This window comes from Sphaerodactylus townsendi, unplaced genomic scaffold, assembly GCF_021028975.2.
Source record: "Sphaerodactylus townsendi isolate TG3544 unplaced genomic scaffold, MPM_Stown_v2.3 scaffold_18, whole genome shotgun sequence".
In the NCBI taxonomy this organism is placed as follows: Eukaryota; Metazoa; Chordata; class Lepidosauria; order Squamata; family Sphaerodactylidae; genus Sphaerodactylus; species Sphaerodactylus townsendi.
This window is the reverse complement of record NW_025950341.1, coordinates 2,692,889-2,714,176: the sequence shown is the minus strand read 5'-3', so window position 1 is coordinate 2,714,176 and position 21,288 is coordinate 2,692,889. Positions and strand designations below refer to the sequence as shown.

The following is a 21,288-nucleotide window of genomic DNA, read 5'->3' as shown; positions in this document are numbered from 1 at the left end:
GATGTTATGGATTAATTGGCCATGCTGGTAGGGGCTGATGGGAATTGTAGTCCATAACATCTGGAGTGGCAAAGGTTCGCCACCACAGCAATATGGCAAGGCCAGCAAGGGGCCTTCCAGGCAAGTGAGAAACTGAGGTAATTTGCCATTGCCTTCTTCCGCAGGGTTTTCCTTGGTGGTCTCCTTTCCAACTTCTGATCTTGCTTAGCTTCCAAGCTGTAGCGAGTTCCGGCTATATAATACCATTTTCCCTACCAAGCCTGAAATACACACACACCGAAAGAGGTTCCCCGCTTTATCTCTGAATAATCTATTGCTCTGGTCCAATTTTCTTCTAAGCATCTGCTGGGAGAGCCACAATTTTGCCTTGCCTCTGCAACAGGTATAATCACTCTGAATGCCACAGAATTACCTGCCCTCAGGTAGAAGCTGGATGTTTAATCTCAGCCTGAATATTTCTTCTTGGTCTGAGAAGACCTTCAAAGTCAAGATGTACACCCCAAAATTAACTCACACGAGCAGGGAAGATACTTTCATACATTCTAAAAGAAAAAAAATTAGTACAGTTCGCTAACATTTGCCTCCCACTTTAACTCAAATATTCCATTATGTTGCAGCTTTTATGGTCACAATATGAGTTGGGAGAAGGAAAGTATTTTGAGAGGTTCCTCAGTCATCTATGGAGGTGGGCTTTTTTGGAGGAGGGCTACAGGAATAGACTTTGCTCATTCTTCTTCAGTAACATCTCAACTTTCAACCTATGGTTTTTCTGGTTTACATTCATTTGAACTTAATAATGCAAGTCTGTTCTTTCTGAGCAAGGGACCCCACAGAAAATGCAGTTTTCTGCATGCATTGATAACATTAAGCAATCAAACAGAAACATCAGGATCAAACCACAACCACACAGCCTGCAAAAACCACAACAGTCAGTTGGTTCTGGCTGTGAAAGCCTTCAATAATGCATAAAACCCCAAGAAAAGGTGGCAGTAATGCCTCCCAGGAAAAGCAGCATAGATTGGAGAGGTTGGCAAATTAAATGCAGCACAGCCAAGTCTGTAGGTTTTGCATCCAAACACTTGGATGGGGAGCAGCAGCGGCCACATTGAAGTTGCGACTTATAATCTTGCAGCAGGGGAGACATCTGTGCAGAAGAAGTCTCACTGTAAGGCAGCTTCATGGATTCATTGCCCGCTGTTTCACACTATGCCTTCTCTCACTGCCCTGCAACCGTTCACAGAGGATAGGGTTCCTTGGAGTATCTGCTGAATGTGTCCTTTCAATCTGAATCAACAGTACTGCAAGAATGCTTAAAAGTCACATTTCTTAGCCTGACTTTCAGACGGCTTTCGGTTTTGCAAGCTGCTACTGTGCAAGTTAAGTCAGCGGTACCTTGGATCCTCCGCACAAGTGGTGATCATCTGCCTGCCACAGCAGTCAAGCAGACTTTTCAAGGTTTGATGCCATAAACTATTACTGGGTCAGTGTGCATGAAATGAAGAACAGGCTTCAGCCATGTGCAGGCTTTGCTTGCTGACTGAGATATCAAACAGTTGAGGTTAGGGGAGTCAAAAGTCCCTTTAGGCAAAGTTTGGTTTATTTTAATTTTTTTTAAAAAAAAAAATCAGACTGTTTCCTTTTTTTGCAGCTGAGGAGAATAAAGCTTCCCTACGCTTAGTCCAGGGAAAACCAAATCATAATCAAGTCCAAGTGTCCTCTGCACTAAAATAAAACATCTGTACACCCCATCCCCTAAAGCTGAATTCTACAACTTTTATCAAATTGAATAGCTTTGCATTTCCCCTGCAATCTGTCTTAAAAATTACAGAGCACGGAAGCCATGGCTGCATCCACACATGACTGGAGTCTTTTTTTAAAGTCAAGTTAAATTTATGGTTTCTGGCCACAGGCCATTACAATTACCCACAAGAATATAAAATTAAATTAAAAGTACAGATAATAGATAATTAAAATAATCCATTTTAAATGGTGCTACAATTTCACAACACACAAAAATCAAGTAATTATCCAAAAGCCCCATCCAATGTGTATGTGTGGGAGGGGGGGAACGAATCCACTCGAAGGAGTGCTGCGCTTTGCCCTCCCTGGGACACTTACCCCAGCAGTGGGGTGATTCTGCTGGCATCCGGATGCCACACTCCCTCCCCCAGGACTGGAATGTGGTGCAAGAGGCCGCACCAGCATCCCAGGAGTGCTGCCACCACCAACATAGCAGGATGGGAGTATCGCTAGGGGAGGAGCCAAATTTAGTCGGCTCCCTCCTGGCCATTACCGGTGTTGTGCTGGCAGCCCAAACTGGGGAATTAAGCCACCTTTTTGGCCTATGTAAGTCCATTGATACCCATAAAGGCTTCTTGGTGGTGGGAAGACTTTTTTTACTTTTATCTTGACCCTCCTTACATCACTGGGAAGCTTGTATGGGGGCAGCAACCAGGGGTGACTCCAGCATCTCATCTAGGCAGGGGCGTACCTAGGCAAACTAGCGCCCAGGGACAAAACCTGAGTTTGGCGCCCCCCCGCCCGGTGTATGGGCGGCCACCCTCCCCCACCATGACCAAACACTGATTTTTTGTACCAGCTCACAAAACACCTCCCACTCCCATCAAAACATACATGGTTTTCTCCCCACCAACTCTTTTCCTAATTTCCTAATCTCAACAACCCTATGAGGTAGGTTGTTAACCTGAGAAACAACTCCAAGCCAGTGCAAGTGGGTATTAAGCATGTAAATCTCTCACAAATCACCCCCAGCAAAACATTTACCAAACAAATGTCAGCATCATCTCTCACAAAACACCTCCAGTGGAATCCACCCCCAAACAGCATCACTTTCAATGGTGTTTAAACTATTGCTATTATCAGGAGGCCCTCCTGGAGCCACCCTGAAAGTCTGGTGCCTCTATCTTCAAAAATGTGCAGCCTGCCTACACACTCAGAAATTCCCCATTGGCTACAATGGAGCAAAGTCACTGCAAAACAAAGAATCTTGGGCAAATTTCTTGGGGTGCCTGGAAGGGGTGTATTTTTAAAGCTAGTGACACCAAAATTTCAGGATATCATCTGTTAACTATTCTTATGTTGCCATCCAAGTTTGGTGAAGGTATGTTCAGGGGGACCAAAGTTATGGTCCCTCAAGTGGGTAGCCCCCATCTCAGGTTAGCTCCCATTGAAAACAATGGGGATGGGGCACCCCCTTTGGGGGTCCATAACTTTGCTGCCCCTGAACCAAACATCACCACATTTGGGTGGTATCATCAGGACAGTCTCTGGATGGTACCCTGAAATTTTGGTGCCACTAGCCTTAAAAATGCGCCCCCTGCAGGCCGGAACGTGAAAAAACACTTTAAAATGTTAAAATGCACAAACGACCCTGAAATGTTGGCGCCCCCCCACGTGACCAAATGGGGGCGCCCGGGGACATAGGGTACCCCCTGTCCCTAGGCAGGAACGCCACTGCATCTAGGTGCCCAGCTCTTGTATGGAGCTGCCCAGAGGTGGGATCCAGCAGGTTCTCACAGGTTCCAAGAGTAGGTTACTAATTATTTGTGTGTGCCGAGAGGGAGTTACTAATTGGTGATTTTGCCACATGATTTTTGCCTTAGTTATGCCCCTCCTCTCAGCAGTAGTGTGCAGAACTTGAAGCAGTCTAGCAGGAGGTGCACCGGCGTGCGTGGCAGTCTGTGCATGCTTGCATTCGTTTCCCGCCCAAAGACCGGCGCAGCGGCTGCGTCCTTGCCACAGCCCCGCCCAGGAATGCCCCACCCCAGAATGCCCGGCCACGCCCTCGTCGTGCCCCGCCCAGCCCCATTGGCGCTACGCCACAGTTTGAATCCCACCACCATGGGAACCTGTTACTAAAATTTTTGGATCCCACCACTGGAGCTGCCCGTACTTTTGTAACTCCAACACTGTTTAATGTATTCTTAAATGATCTGGCTCCTGCACTAAAAGTAATAAATTCACACTGCCTCGTTGTGGATAATACTTTAATACCCATTCTGCTCTATGCAGATGATGCAATTCTGCTCTCAATATCTAGAGCAGGGCTTAACCACCTCATGACGAAGTGTACTGAGTATTGCGCAACTAACCGATTAACCTTAAATACCACAAAAGCCAAAATAATGGTATTTTCTAATAAGTTTAAACTCCATAGATGGAACTGCTATCGAACAGGTGGAACTCTTTAAGTATCTGGGGATTTATTTCCAATCCAATGTGAAGTGGGTTCATCACAGAAACACTGAAGTCAAGGGTTGCTCTACTGCTACAGCAGCAGTGAGTAACTTCTTCTATTCTAAAGGGCAGAAATATATTTCATCAGCCTTAAAGGTATCAAGCCAAGGTATTGCAGTAGCTTTTATACGGGGTCCCATTATGGATTGGTGCACGGAGCAAATCAGTAGAAAGGGTCCAAACATCGTTTCTATACAGAATTTTCGGAGTACCCCATTACGGCCCATATGTAGTTCTATGCCTAAAGGCTGGCCTGCACCTGTGAACAACTAGGGCATGGTTACTAACCTTCAAGTTCTGGATAAGGTTGTGCTTCTACACTGAAACTAATAGCCTACTGTACAGGGCCCTACCTGAGCTATAAGCCTCGGAATGGTGCTGCACAATTATTGGTAAACTTACCTCTTTGGGCCTACCCCTGGAAGCCTTTGCTATGATGGAGCCCCAAGAAATATTAAGAGAAGTTAGAGCAAAACTACTTGACCAAGAGCAGCAACTCCCAATGAGTCAAGCAAGAACAGCATTATCTCATTTGTTCCTTGGTATCAATCCAGCAGCTGGCAAGATGGCCACATGCCTATTGAATCTTGCCAATCCTAGGCAATGGTGGGTCCTCACCAGAGCCAGATGCAATGTTTTCTCTCCAGCCTTGTTACAGGGTCGTTTTGGGAATTCCCCTCTTTCGGACAGAATATGTCCACATTGCCCAACTTGCATTGAAACGCTCAAACACATCTTGTTCTACTGCCCAAAATATAAGCCTCACAGGGAAGCCTTATTGTCATAGTACATACGCAACTGCTCGCCTAAAGCTACCACCATAAAACTACTCAACAGTAATAATCCCTTGATGCTAGGGAACACAGCCCAGTATTTGCTGCAGGTTTTGTTGGCAAGAGAAACCTAATCTCTCTCGTTATATTTGTTTCTTTTGTGATTTTATCCTTGATACTTATGCCTAATAAAGGTCTTTTGATTTGTAACTAATTTGGCACATCTTTTTGGCAGTCAGAACCAAAAAGTGAGACACTGTGAGAAATAAAAGGATCATTGTCAGACAAAAGCATTATCAATTTATTTACAAGACTACTACTGCCAAAAATTTGGCTCTAGGTTCTGAATATAAGGGGCGAAAAATATACTGAATTACACTCTCAGTGGCAAGAGCTCCACAATACAATCACACAAGAATGCTGGTATTTAAATAGAGCATCCAACTAACTGATGGCATGATCTGAAAACAAAGCAATATAAAACTTGTTCTGGGGTCAGCATTATTAGTAAGGTAGGAAGCTCTAATATGGTCTTTTTAAATTAAGTTTGAGAAAATTTTGACTGGTAGGTGGTTTGTCTGTCTTTTGCACCATTATATTGGAATATCCACTTTCAGATTGTAAATCCTGGTAGAAGATCTAATGGGCCACATGATTAGATACTGTACTATTGTCACATTATAGTAGTCATTATAACTTTTTATAGTGGGTTATTTTGTTTACACAGCAAAGTCTAGTTGCAAATAATTGCCATGGCAAAAGTTTCAAAGATCTGTAGATACAGCCTGTCTTTAACCCTTGAAAGACCTATGCCAGTGATGGCGAACCTTTTCGAGACCCAGTGCCCAAACTGCAACCCAAAACCCATTTATTTATCGCAAAGTGCCAACACGGCAATTTAACCTGAATACTGAGGTTTTAGTTTAGAAAAAACGGTTGGCTCCAAGGCGTGCGTTACTCAGGAGTAAGCTTGGTGGCTTTGCTTTGAAGCATCCATGCAACTCTTCCACAGGGGGAATCACGATCCAAGGAGGGCTTACTCAGAAGCTAGCCCCATTGCCAGCAACCAAGCTTACTCCCAGGTAAAGGATCGCGCTTTAGTTCTTCGCATGAAAATCAGTGGGGTTTAACAGCACTTAACAGGGTTACCTACACTGCTTCCCCAAAATTAGGTCTTAAGTTTAATGCTAATCGAGCCCAGCTCAGGGGCAGTGGCCCAGGCCAGCCTAGATGTGGGGGTGGGGGGGAGACTGTTTGTGCGTGCCCACAGAGAGGGCTCTGAGTGCCACCTCTGGCACCCGTGCCATAGGTTCGCCACCACTGACCTATGCAGTCACCCTACCCCAACTTATGAGGTTTCACTGACACTTTTAAACATGTCTTGTCAACCTTATGCACTTAGAAATGGAAGATGATGGCAGTGCTGATATTCAGAAAATTAAGTCTCAACCCCAGGAGCATGATTTTTTTTCTCTTGAAGTTGTACTGTTTCAGTGTTCTGGAATAAATGACAATGTTTGAAAATAGCAGCTGGCTGTTCAAACAACACCCACCAACCTGAAATTTACAGCTCTTATCAAAACCTTTTTACAACCACAACACATTCCAGTTCTAATATAGGAAGCTGCAGGACGTAGTCCTTTACTGGGCAGTCGTCCAAGACTGTGACCTTCAAGTCCTAGACTTCTAGATTAATCCAGGACTATGCTAGGACACATTACTGTGCTGTTAGAGAGGCTGCAACGTGTCTTGATAATTTAACCGGCCATGTGATGGATACATTCACCATGCAATGCCAAGGGTGTGGCAGAACTGAACAACATGCATGCCCCTTCTTTGTGACACGAGAAGAGCAGCAGCATTAACCCAAGGGAAGAAAGATGCATGGAATTCCCTGGTCCAGTTTGCAATATAGCTGACATGCATGGTGGAATCCCAGAAACATCACCCCTGACAGAAAGCATGGCCAGATTGAAGGGCAAAATATTGGGAGGAAATATTAACTGTCATTGAAAGGCAGGTACATCCCAGTTTTCTGGGAGACAGGAAAATCCATATGTATCTTTGACAGTAAAATCTAAGCGTGCCTCCAGTCTTAGTCCAGACAAAAAGAAGTTCCAATAGAATTTTCTGAGGAATGTTGTGCGTATATTTTGAATATCTATCCAAATCCATATGGACCAGAATAGCTGCTCTGAACAGTAGGCAACACAAACATGGGATATGATGACAACACAATCTTTTAAATGAGCATAAATGTGATATGTTTATGATTTTCCACTTGACTGGCTAAAGCATAAAGTTAAGGAGTCAACATGCAAAGTGTTAACTGCTGCTATTTCATGAAAAGGGTTCACTTTCTCCAGGATTGAAGAGTCTCCCAAAAGTCACTTGATGAAGTTTTAGGAAACTTTAGGAAAGAAAACTTTAGGAAAGTTTTTGGAAACTTGATGAAGTTTTAGGAAACTAAAGTTTTAGGAAAACTTTAGGAAGTTTTAGGTAGGATTCCACCATTCATAGCACAGTAGAACTCTATGAGGAGGTTCAGCACTGTAGACATCTTCTAAAACTTAAGCAAAGCAGAGCTGGGGTGCAAACTCTGTTTATCAATACAGTAGGCTCAAACAATGGCAGACTCCTACAAGTTCTATAGTATCGACTGCTATCACATTCTAAAAGAACTTCAGAAATATTGATCGTACACAACGCAAATTATGAAAGATCTACACTTGCCTAATTCTCTGAGGGCCAGCTGCTCCCAAAACAATTTTATTTGGTCCTTGGTTGCCCTATACAACTTCAAGATGAAAATATGGATAGTTCAAACAAGATGGTCAGTCTCACTATACAATATCCAGAGAAAGAGAAAGAAAACTACATGTCTGCTACTTACCATCACTTAGCAAGACTGAAGGGTTTAAATTCTAACTTGTTTGTTCCACTCAAGTGCCATGGCTAACAGCTACATATTGTCCCTCCCACCATGAAAGTAACTTAGTTTAGCAGTAATTTCTACATGCCAACTACTCATGATGTGATTACATATTTTTGTCTGCCACAACTGAACCTACTAGATCAGGGGTCTGCAACCTGCGGCTCTCCAGATGTTCATGGACAACAAATCCTATCTGCCCCTGCCAGCATGGGAATTGTAGTCCATGAACATCTGGAGAGCCGCAGGTTGCAGACCCCTGTACTAGATTATCAGTCCCCTTTAGTGACCTCCTCCCCTGTTCTAGCACTGGAAGAGAGATTTCTATTCATACAGTTCTTAATTGTTTATTCCTCTTTCCCAACTACTTTCTATCTCCTTGTCTTTTCCTCTATAAACGAAAATGATTCAACGGCTTTAAGCCTTAAGAACACAAAGGTGCCTCAACCCCTAAGTTGTCCCTTTTCAAACTTTTCCTAGGCTATCCTTTCTGAAATGGGGAATCAACCACAACTCAGCAATGAACAACCATATCTGATGCACCATTTTAAAATATTCTTCTATATCCCAAACAGGTGGCTTTCTAACATGGAGGTCAACAGTTCCACTCAGGGAAACAATAAAATGCTCTCTAATTGAAAGAGCACCATTCTGGAGTCCAAACTGTCAACAAATTTATCCTTTCCCTCAGACAACCTAGGGAATTCTATATCACCTGGACATCTGCCAGCATTAGCTTTATATTTTATTTCTAGCTCAACTTTATGCAAGCATTCAGAATAAGTACTTTTACTGGAAAACCAATGTCCTAAATGATATGAACAGTTTCTGAAGAGCAACAGTGGATAATTAAAATAGTAAACCTTTGTCATTTTTAAGAGGTCCACAGAATTTACGAAGGTAGATAAACAGTAGCTAGGGGGGAAGAAATACTTTGGGCAAATACCTTAATGCAAGTTTGTTTTGGAACTGACAAGGTTTTTAAAATATGACTCCTTCGTCCCAAATCACTGATTCTGAAACTTGCAAAGATTAATGAGTCTCGTTTCCATCCTAAGATGGAAATATGTTTTTTTAGAAACCCTAAGCATATAAACGTCCTTTCTGTTTAGATCAACTAGTTTCTGCTGCTGTGACCATGTATTATTCATTTTCAACTGAAAGGAAATGTGTTCACCCTTTTGCATACATCCGTAGACTATGTTTCTGGCCAATAATATTTTGCTATCATACACTTCATTGGCTTATATCTAAGGCTTGGTGACCGACAATTTTTGTCAACTTAGCAACAGGCAAACACTACACCACTGCTGCTCTACCCACCCCACTCATGGCCTCCTAAAGATGCTCATCCACATCCTTCTTTTGGTAACTCTGAAGTGACAAAGAGCAACATGAAGGAGAGTAGGGCTATAGCCATGTGCCACGTGGAGATGGAATATCTGATTAGGGAGGGATTAATCAATGATTATATTTAAATTATATTCAAACAAATTCAGAGCTTTATATGGAAGTTATTATTTTCATCTGAATAATACTTGAAAAAATGCAAAGTCAATTCATTGTTTAAATATAAGAAAAAAAACCAAGGCTCTGAAAACTGTTAACATGCTAATTTTAGCATACCCAAAGAATTGTATGCGGTATGCTGTGGATGTAGTCATCCACCCAACATTTCAACAAAATTTAACTTTCTGTCATGGGGGTGGGGGGGTCACTGATGCACCCCAATGTCACTGTCACTCTTTGTAATATCACCTATCAGTTTATTATTTGACTGATGACTTGGCTTTTAATTTTGATGTGGCCTTCATAGTCAATCAGGGTATTCAGAAATTGCTTTTTTAATGTTTGGATCATAGTACATATTTGTGGTTTTATCCTCCTGCCCCCAGTTTACAAAACAATAAAACATACGTGTACTCTTTCACACAATTCCTTGGGATAATCACCTAAAAAATAATTACAACTTTGAAACTGAAAAGCTTCCCTAATATGGTACTGGCAACAGCATCTATTCATTGTTACTAATCTTATGAGACAATTATGGAAAATTTCTGACAGAAAAATAAAGAGCTGTAAAATTCTTCGATTCACGTTTCTGCTGCAGTCAGCAGAAGGGGTGTCTGTGTCATTTGTTAACGCCTAGCAAAAGCATGCAAAAGCATGAGATGATTGCTGCATTTATTCTTGAAAACAAAGTAGACTGACCCTGTTGCCTATGCTCATATTTCACAAAAGGTTCTCAGAAGTTAACTCATGGATTTGTTTTACTTGTAGTGAATTACACCTAATCATTGACAGTCTTGCAACTACTTCTTGGTATAGTGACTAAGTATGGCAGCCATTTTATTCACAGAAATGCTGACCACTCAGGCTGAAAGACCTTTTCCAATGGGGGGCAGGGCCAGAGCGAGGGAAAACTGCACCCGGGGCATGTGTGCGCCCTGTGCCCCTGCCACGCCTCCGCACCAGCACGTGCCTGGGGCAAGATGCCGCCCCCCCCATCCCCTGGGCACTACACATCTGCTGGGGGGTACAACAGGGAGCAGACAACCCAGGCAAGTGTTATGTAGAGGGGCACATTTGGCCACCTGCCCATTACCGCTGCTTGCCAGCCTGCTGCCGCCATCTAGAAGAGAGTAGAGTTTTGGATTTATATCCCCCCTTTCTCTCCTGTAGGAGACTCAAAGGGGCTTACAATCTCCTTGCCCTTCCCCCCTCACAACAGGTAGGTGGGGCTGAGAGAGCTCCGAAAAGCTGTGACTAGCCCAAGGTCACCCAGCTGGCATGTGTGGGAGTGCACAGGCTAATCTGAATTCCCCAGATAAGCCTCCACAACTCAAGTGGCAGAGCTGGAAATCAAACCTGGTTCCTCCAGATCAGAGTGCACCTGCTCTTAGCCAGTGTTCTTAGCCACTACACCACTGCTGCTCTACCCACCCCACTCACTTGCCACCGCCTCTCACCCACCCTACTTCCCGCTTGCCAGCCCCGCTCACTTACTGTCACTTCTCACCTACCCTGCTCACTGCTCATTTGCCTGCTGCTTGCCTGCCCTGCTCCGCACTAGCCCACACTGCTTGCCTATCCTGCTCACACAGGCAGTTGCCTTAGTTCCTCCATAGAACCTTAGTTCCTCCATAGAACCAGAAAGCTGGACTGGGAAGCTTGCTGCTGCCCCCGTCCTTCCATACCACATCTAAGCAAAATCATTTTCTTTTGCAGTCTAGAGAAGAACAGACACCGGCCTCCCTTCCCTGCCTGAACTGGCTCTTCCGGGGGAAGGGAGGGCAGCACCAAGGCTTGCCCCAGGTGCCGTTTTATAATGGTATACCCTTGCCCTTTCCTGAATGAACGAATGTGTGAATGTATTTAGTGTTGTGGCCATAGGCTGTAACAACATGCACATACAACAGCAGATAACAGACAACGTACAGCATAGCACAAGTTTAACAGAGGAATAATACAATGACCCAATAAATAATAACAATACTCAAAACCTGTTAGATACCAAATAAAGCACTAAAACAATAAACAGTAAACCAAACATGACTGTAAAATCTCATCCAAGATATGTTATCCTAAAATCTCTTTAAAATGTTTCCTGAGGGACAAGATTGTTTCCTTTCCCACTCAAAGACAATCCAGGATTGTGGGGTATTCCAGTGAATATGCCTCATATGGCTCATGTACAGAGGGAGTGGGGTTGGATCCAGCCATCGTTTTCACTCAGTCTCACCCATTTCCCTGCCTTACTTCTACATCTCCCACCGCACATGGCTTTTATACATGCCAATCCCGTGTTCCCTGGCACAGCCTTTCCTGTGGTCACAGGGGATCCCTCCTTTCTTTCTCTCCAGCTCCCCCACCCCCGCAAAAAAAAGATACACTGCGACAGAACTGTTTCAGCCATGTTAGTCCATTGTAGAATTGCTAGGTTCAAGTCGAGCAGCACCTTAGAGGCCAACCCGATTTTCAGGGTATAAAGTTTCAAAAGTCAGAGCTCCCTTCTGCAGATTCCTGATGGATTTTTGACTCTCAAAAGCTCTTGACCCGGAAAGTTTGTTGGTCTCTGAGGAGATACCGCCCTCTAATTATGACTCTGTGTGCGTGTGTGTGTGTGTGTGCGTACCCACGTGCTGACAACAGAAATGGTTAGGATGGATTGTCTTCAGTCTTTGCTTCTCCCAGTCTTGACAAACAGGCAAGAGAAAAAAATTCTGGACTGGCCAGTAAAATTCTGGCAAGGTGGTAATCCTGCATCCAACGTATATACAGCAATGCATTTTACAGGGGTTTTCCAAGGCTGAAAAATATTTATTTCTAATATGATTTATTCCTCGACTTCCAGCTATTCATTCAGCAGGATCCCAGTCTCCAACCAAGGCCAATACCCAGACAACACCATTTCTTGAGATACTTACTTGTTCTGGTCTGTATTTACCACTCGTAAATAATGTTGGGTGACCCCAAATTGCAGTTCTTATGAGTCAAGATTGTACTTAGTATACACAAACCTCAGCACAAACCCACAGCACAGTTTTCCAACTGTGCAGTTACATGATTCTAAGCCCACTGATTCTGTTCTGGACTGTGCAATAGAATTACCTTACTATCAGTCTCAGGACTGATTTCTTCTGACATTTAATAACAACAACAGACTTTTGAACTGGAGACCGCAGCAACAGAAGGGGAGGAACTAGAGATGTAAAATTTCTGGTAATTTTGAAGCCACTGGAAAAACACATCCAAAAGACATCCAAGGCTGCAGGGACAAATTGAGCATCGGAGGTTAAAAAAAATTCCTCTAAATGATGGCTGTATTCTTTGTTTTTATTGCTGTCTCTTTAGCATGCAAAATCCAAGAGAGTGAATATTGAACTCCCTAATTGAACTTATTCCATACAGCAGCCTGATATATTCCAATATGATAATTTTGGCCTACAAAATCAAGCAAATACTTGGAATGTAGATACTAGGAATCTGTACGCATTCATCTGTCGAATCAAGCCACACAGTGATCACCTGGACCCATGCACTGTGGCATAACATGTAATCTGTCTCTTTTCCCCTGGAAGTTCTGCTGCATTCAGAAAGCTCACTTTGCTTCCCTCCACCCTGTCCCTGCAAACTGGAGCGACAGAAATGAGCACTGAAGCATTTTCACCACTGGCATAATTAAAGAGAATGCCCAGAGGGGAGAAAATATTTATCTGGATGTAAAAAGCTGGATGAACTACTGTTCAAAATAGCAAACTATTTTTATCACCAGTCATAGAACTATATGGCACATTAAATTAGTCCAGAGAACTATAATTAGATAACATTGTGTAAGGTACATTGTCTCCTTTGCATTGAGCATGAACTCCCTTTGAGTTTGATTCTTGGTTACACACACATTTTCCCCTCTTTGGTGGTCCCCCTGCCTTCAGATCGGAAAATCCTGATGGTTTCCAAAAGCTCTGAAAGTGCAAGTTTTCATCTCCCTTCACAGGGAAAGCGAAGGAGATCGGAATGTATTTGCCCACACCAAAGCAGCTCCTCCCATTCTTTGGGCCACCATTTTAGAAGGATCAGAAGGGTTTTCCTTTTTTTTAAAAAAAATTACACTGAAGGTCAATCACTTCAGGGATAGACCTTCTGAAATTGACAAGAAATTGACATGATTTAGCAAACTAATGCTAGACTAAAGAGGATAGAAAAAAGGCAGCAAGCAAACAGAGATTGCACAGAAAGAACAAGGAAGTGGCAGGCAGGCAAAATGGCAAATCAGCTCAGCTAGGTACAATTTTACAGGAGGAGAATCCCTGTGTGAACAAAAAACTGCAGGAAAAAGCCACTGCAAAGCAAAATCCACAGGGTAAGTACTGAATGCTTAAATGGCCTTGTATTGGCAGAGCTTGAGCTACAGTGTTTCCCCGAATATAAGACAGTGTCTTATATTAATTTTTGCTCCCAAAGATGCGCTATGTCTTATTTTCAGGGGATGTTCTGTTTGTCGGACATGCTTCCAAACAAAAACTTTGCTATGTCTTACTTTCAGGGGATGCCTTATATTTCGCACTTCAGCAAAACCTCTACTATGTCTTATTTTTCGGGGATGTCTTATATTAGGGGAAACAGGGTAGCAAAGCAAAAATGCACACTTCAAATTACTGTCGACAACCACACTGAGAGCCACATCACCTCTGTGGTGACCACATCCACGTATCACTGCATACTGTGGTATTTTTGTCCTATAGCAACCATTGTAACTGGACTGCTCTGTGTGGACAAGTCATTCCTGTTGCAAATTGCTGCAACAGCTCAATAGTGCAATAGCTGCCAATGTTCAGATGTAGCCAAAACATTGCTCTGAGTAAATCATTACAGAACTTTTCTTTGTCCATTTTCAATTTGCACATGGAGAGGATGGGGAAGAATTTGCCGAAACTAATTTCTTTTTAAATGCCCAGAAAACAAATTGTTCTACAATAAATCTCAGTTAAGTTCTTTAAAGAACTACAACAGCAACATATTCCCTCATTACTAGTTGTTGTCGGAAAACAATTCCACCCACACTGTAGGCGAAGGACCAAATCCTTCCCACTCTGACACCCTCGCCTCTCAAGTGCATGGCTTAAATGCCTCACGTGTTAGTGTTTTTTAAGACTGGCCAGATTTTAAATATGAAGACCAATGGCACAGAAAAAAGCACCCTTACTCATAGATACTTTATGTTTGCATCTGAGTTTCTACTTGCGCGAAGCAGCGAGGCTGCACATGTAGCTGTTTGGCACAGGATGCAGCCTCATTTAAACGTGACACTTTGCGAGCATGAAGTCCTTTGCCCCAACCAGCATTATGTTTAAAATCAAGTCATAGTTACTATGAGGGAAAGTGGCACTGCAGCCTGCTATTAAAAACCCACCAAGCGTCTTCTGAGCTTAATCGATTCAATGGTTGTACCTCAGAAAAAAACAGAATTAAGTACATACTGCACATACAGCCACATTGTGAATCTTGCCCTCCATTCAGGATAAGAAACAGCTACACATCCCACAGGATCCAAAATGTATCTTTCTAAAACAGACGCATCTGGCAAGAGTTAAAGTTATAAACAGAGAGCTGTTTCGGGGCTAGCCAGGTATCGTAACCAAAAAAAAAGGTCCAATTGAGCCAACGGTTTCCCCTGTTCTCTTGTCATCACTGGCTCAGCACTGTTAGTCCAGCCTGCCAAACTGCTAACAACTGGATTTCTTCACCCAAACCGTGCTTTGGAAGGTCCTCAGTCTGTGAAGCCATGACGTAACCAAACAAACTTCTGAGCCACCAGGACTCCCCTTCACATTTCTTACAAAACGCCCCCCTTTCCTCTCTACCCTCATAACCTGACCAGTCTGCCATTTCTGACTTTTCAACAATTTCACACACACTTCCATTCAGGTCGTGTTCTTGTTTATTCAGTGTGCCACGGAGTTTGGCGGGGATTAGTCAAATGTAAGGAGGAACAGGACAGCAGTGCTATATTCCCGTCCCCCCTCCAAAATCCAATCAGCATCTATCCCTTTTCCATTCACCAGGACCAGGTGGTCTTGGGCAGTCCCCCCACAGCAACCTCCACCTGCAGCTAAGGATGGCCAACTGTCTTCTCATTGACTTTTAATCCTGTGCCTCTCACAGCAGCCTGGGCTGCAGGCACCAACTGGTAATAAGCATGGGTTGTGTTGTGTGAAAATCTTCACCTGCTGAAGGCTACGTTAAAGGCAAAGCACCAAGTCAGGCCTCTTTCCGGGTCAGTTGGCAACCCTACGTGCTTTCCTCCATCCTGATGGAGCACCCAACTGAGAAACCTTTTTGCATTCCCTGTTGAGCCTGGGATACTGCAGAGCTGCCCCCTCCCCCAGCCCTCCCCCCCTCCCCCAGGTGCTGGGGGCTCCTTTACCAGATGGCGAGCCTGTCCTTGGGGTACCGCAACCTCTCCACGCAGCCGAGGAAATGGGGCAAGGAGCGCGCAGAGTTCCTGGCCAGGATGGCTAAGAAAACGGTGGGCTTCTGCAAGGCGGACTCCGGCAAGGGATCCGGATGGGGAAACTCCTGCGCTTCTTCCGTGCAGCGGCTCCTCTGCAGCCAGAAGGATGAAGACAAGTAGAGAAGCCCCAGCAGCCGGATCGAGGCAGGGCTGGAAGGGAGAGCGAGGATCGCAGCCATGTTTCCTTGGAACCCCCCAAAAAATCCGGGGAGGGGGAGAGAAAAATCTTCCCGGTGGCCGCGCAAGGCCAGCAGGGGCTGCGAGAGGACGAAGCGAAAAAAAGCTCCAGGCGTACCTGTGGAACAGGCTGAAAGGGAAGGAAAGGAGAGCGGGCTTGCAGGCTCCGCTCGGATGGCATGCGTGCGTCTTGGAGTGCTTTTGCGAGCAGAAGGAGGAGGAGGCTGTCGCTCCTTTGCAAATAGGCGGATTGGTGGCGGCAAAGTGGCCGCCAATCCCCTTTGCTTTCCATTCTTGGGAGCAAGTTAGCAACAAACAAAGCTGGCTTTCTCTCTCTTTCTCTCTCTCTCTCTCTCTCTCTCTCCCAGCCTTCAATCAACGTCACTTTGTAATAATAATAAAGTGGGGAGGGGGGGAGGGGGGCAGAGAAAATACCAATTCAAGCATCAGGGTAAAAAGAGCGTTCACACAAATGGGAAATTGCAGGGGGAGGGGATCTCAGGCCGCCAGCACCTTCCCCCTATGCCATGGAATGAGGACCGAAGCCCTGTTCACCTTTGGGATAAGGGATAGGATGCCCCTAACATCCTGCATGTGGGCATCTGTGTGCCAAGAAGGAGCCAAGTTGTTGCAAATTAAACTGGGGGTCTGCATAACGTAACGACTATCCAGCGCACCACATACACATAGCAAAATCACGTTGTAAGGTGTGAAAATGACACACCCACCGGCTCTCCTTCACAAACCTTCTTCTGTGAGACTACGGGTTGCCCACACCCCACCAGCACCAGCACCTGTGGTAGGGTTGCTAGTTCCAGGTTGGGGAACTCCTGGAGATTTGGGGATGGAGTCTGGGGAGAACAGAGACCTCGGTGGGGTACAGTGCCACCAAGTCCACCCTCCAAAGCATCCAGCTTCTCCAGGGGAACTGATCTCTGGAAATTAGTTTTTAAATCCAGGCTATTCCCAGGCATCCAGGTTCATCTATATGTTGTATTTGTGTGTCTATGCACAGGGCCAGTTGTCCAGCCAGCCCACCAGTGCCCGATTTAGATGAAGAGAGGCCCTAGGCTATTCCACTTTTGAGGCCCCTCTCAATCCCTACCCTCATGACCAGAGGAAGATGGAAGAGAGTTTAAACAAAACTGAGTAAAGCCAGACGACAGGTGTTTAAAACTCTGCAATTCACAATTCCTCCTCTAAAGGACATAAGCTGTTATTGTTAAATACTGTAGTGCTTGGGGGGGAAATGCATAAATGTTAAAATTAATGGGGTGCTGTGTGGTTTCCGGGCTATGGCCGTGTTCTAGCAACATTCTCTCCTGACATTTCGCCTGCATCTGTCGCTGGCATCTTCAGAGGATCGACAATACATGTTAAAATTAACATTGTAAAAAACGTGCAATAACCAAACTTTGTAACTATTTTGTGGAATCAGCAGGAATGTTTAGGAAAATTAAATTGTAAGTTTACTGTTATACTCTTTTTAAAAAACCTTGTCAAAAATATATCTCGCTAGCTCGGCCAGAGGCTCCCAATATATTGAGGCCCTAGGTCAGTGATGGCGAACCTATGGCACGGGTGCCAGAGGTGGCACTCGGAGCCTTCTCTGTGGGCATGCACACACAGGATTTGAAAATCACTCCCCACACACACACATCTAGGCTGGCCTAGCCCACTGAGCATGATGTGCATGCACCACGGTGAGTAGGGAGGACTTGGCTGGCAGGCCTGGTGCTTGTGCTCCGGGTGGCTGCTGCCCAAGGGGGTGTGTGTGCAGAGGAGGCAGAGATGCTAGAGAGGCACAGAGCGGTGCTACAGCAGGCTGGCCCCTTCTTGAGTGGGGGGGGGAGGTAGACGGAGCCAACCGATTTTTTCTAAACTAAAACCTCAGCATTCAAGTTAAATTGCCAGGTTGGCACTTTGCGATAAATAAGTGGGGTTTGGGTTGCAATTTGGGCACTCGGTCTCAAAAAGGTTCGCCATCACTGCCCTAGGTAAATCCGGTACTGCAGCCCACCCAGCACAGTAACCTTGTTAGGACACTTCAAACTTATATGCAGTCTCACCAGAGAGTACGGTTGAATTCTGTAATTATTGACATAATAGTGGTATGGTTCTTATCTAGATACAGGGATTACCAGGAGCGACCAGGTCTCCATGCTGACTGGTTTATCAGCCCCTGCCAGTATGGCCAATTGGCCATGCTGGCAGGGGCTGATGGGAATTGTAGTCCATAACATCTGGAGTGCCAAAGGTTCGCCACCACTGAATTACAAGCATTCAGTTGGGCTATAAACCCAACTAGCAAGCCCCTTCACTGGAAGGCAGTGCTATCCACCTAGTAGATTCCTATTAATCTCCCCCACACAATCCAGAGTTTACTGCCAGATCTGGTGTACATCCTAACATTAAATCCACTGGTTTAGTTACAAGTCAACTGGCTCAGAAAAATCACCTGTGTGATGCAGTGGTTTCATGTGGGATAGCAAGTTTCAAATCTACTCAACCGTAAAATTGTGTCTCAACCTAACCTTCCTTGTAGAGTTGTTGCAAGCATTTTTTAAAAGTATAGCTCCTCAGGGAACAGAATGGGGAAGAAACTTACATTCACGTGAGGCAGTTTTGTGTTTTAAAAATGTCTAAAAACCTGTTTGCATGGCGCACTTGTTCTCACACAGGCTTTTAATTAACATTCTTTGGAAACCCAAAAGGAGCTTTCTCAAGGTTGCCAATTTGTAGGATTATTTTTAGGAGGTTCTTAAGCAGAACACAGTTTGAGAACTTCTTTCTTGTGACATAACACTGAAAGGGCCAATAATTTGCCTTCAGTTTTGGTAGAAAGGGCTACAATGTCAAGGCTGGGGCACATGTGAAATCAGGCAATTGCCATGGCTTTTGTGTATGTACGTATGTGTTTTATGTGCCATCAAGTGCCTTATGACTTATGGCAACCCTATGAATTAATGACCTCCAAAATATCCTATTATTAAAAGCCTCGTTCAGGTAGGAAAATACCAGGTAAGAATATATCTGTTCCTCAGTTCTCCACCTACAGTGTGGGTATAAGAATACTGTCCTACTTTACAGAGTTGTTTGAAAAATGTTTGTTAAAATCAGTATGGGGTAGTGGTTGAGAGCAGGTAGACTCTAATCTGGAGATCTAGGTTTGATTCCCCACTCCTCCACCTGAGCAGTGGACTCTTATCTGGTGAATTGGATTTGTTTCCCCACTCCTACGCCCAAAGCCTGCTGGGTGACCTTGAGCTAGTCATAGTTTGTTCAGAACTCTCTCAGCCCCACCTACCTCACAAGGTGTCTGTTGTGGGGAGAGGAAGGGAAAGCAGTTTGTAAGCTACCATAAGTCTCCTTACAGGAGAGAAAGGTGGGGTGTAAATCCAAACTCTTCTTCTTCTTTGTATACTCCAAAATGACAATATTCTAACCATAAAACACTAATATTATTATTAATAAAAATGAGGATCATACTTATTGACTGGTGAAAAAAAGGAGAAGGGAAGAGCAAACAGGAACCTGAAGTTGTTATAGCATACAGAATTAGGGTTGCCCACTCTTTTGTCACCTGTTTCCTGTGCCATTAACAGCAGCTTGGTTTCCAATTGTTACTGCCCAGGAAAATAAACTGGGGACTTCACATTCTCCCTTTAAATCCATGCCAAAGGGGCTGGATTTAAAAGAAGAATCAGTGGAAATTTGGGGAATGCCTGCTGTCAGGGGTGCAATTGTTAAGCTAGCAGCACCAAACTTTCAGGGTATCTTTAGGAGACTCTCCTTCTGATACCACCCAGGTTTTGTGAAGTTTGGTTCAGGAGGTCCAAAGATATGGACCCTCAAAGCTGTAGCCCCCATCTTCTATTAGTTCCCATTGGAAACAATGGGGGATGGGGCACCCCTTTTGGGAGTCCATAACTTTGGACTCCCTGAACCAAACCTCACCAAACCTGGGTGGTATCATCAGGAGAGTATCCCAACAAATCCCTGAAATTCCGGTGCTACTAGTCTAAAAAATATGCCCCCTGCAGCCCAAAAACTGAAAAAACACTAAAAATACAAAAAAACCCCACAAACAGCGGGCGGAGCTTTGGACATGTAAGGCCGGGGGGTTGAACCTGGGAAAAACCCCCCCCTTACCTACATCCTTGCCCCACCCCATGGTTTGTATTCCACCCTACACATGTTACATTTGCCCTATGTGGAATTCCATCAGACTTCCAAAGAACTGTGACTAGCCCAAGGTCACCCAGCAGGAATGTAGGAGTCCACCAGATAAAAGTTGGCCACTCATTGGAGGAGTGGGGAATCAAATCCGGTTCTCCAGATGAGAGCCCGCCTGCTCTTAACCACTACACCTCGCTGGCTCTCTTAGGGCGTGCAATCCAAGATGTCCCTGTTGTAACCCCAGAGCTGATTTCTCCACATCAGCAACAGCTAAAGAGGGAGTAAGGCTTTTTCTCTGTCTCTTGCCCCCACCCCCAGCAGGCAACCCTGGAATACCAAGATTTGGGGGAAATAGTAAGGTGGAAGAGGTCTGGGGATGATCCAGGCACTGATTTGTGTATTGAGGGGACTGGTATGGAGAGGGTTGAATATTGCTTCTTGCCCCCTGCTCCACCAAAAATTAAAATCTGCCTTAGCCTTTAAAAACAACCCTTAAACATTTATTACAACAGTTCAACGATGGCTGTAAATTTAATATTTTTGAATCCATGAATAATTATACTTACATAGGCCATCATATAAAGTGTGAGTGTAAATAGAAGCCCATGCATTGATTTTTTAAATTTTTAGATGTATAATCATCTGTGAACATCTCTTGCCTTGAAAACCTTACAAGGTCTCCATAAGTCAGCTGCAACTTGATATCGCTTTCCTCCACTACCATATAACGTTGCGTCTTCATTTAAACAAAAAAAGTTTTAAAAAGTTAAAGCACTGGTTTTTACTCAGAAGGCGGGCGGGGGGGGGGGGGTTTAACCCACAACTCCTTCATAATAAAAACCAGCTCTTTTACTGAGGCTTCTTCAGGCTTACATTCTTATAAGGGAAAGCGGAACCTTCGTGCTTGTTCGTATGTTTCTAACCGTGCCCGAAATACTGAGACACTGGCCGGAGCG

General features: G+C 44.4%; 1 protein-coding gene across 2 annotated transcripts in view; it reads right to left on the bottom strand.

Annotated features, from left to right (window-relative positions):
• Positions 1–16,376, bottom strand: part of COLGALT2 (collagen beta(1-O)galactosyltransferase 2) — a 75,539-nt gene extending 59,163 nt beyond the window's left edge. Inside the window, exon 1 of one of the 2 annotated variants that reach the window (XM_048482525.1) lies at positions 15,890–16,376. In XM_048482525.1, coding sequence (XP_048338482.1) covers positions 15,890–16,155 — 266 coding nt within the window. In that variant the 5' untranslated portion in view covers positions 16,156–16,376. Of the gene's footprint in view, positions 1–14,951; positions 15,077–15,889 lie in introns of those variants that run through there. The other variant, XM_048482526.1, reaches the window with a different exon arrangement.
• Positions 16,377–21,288: the final 4,912 nt, after the last annotated feature.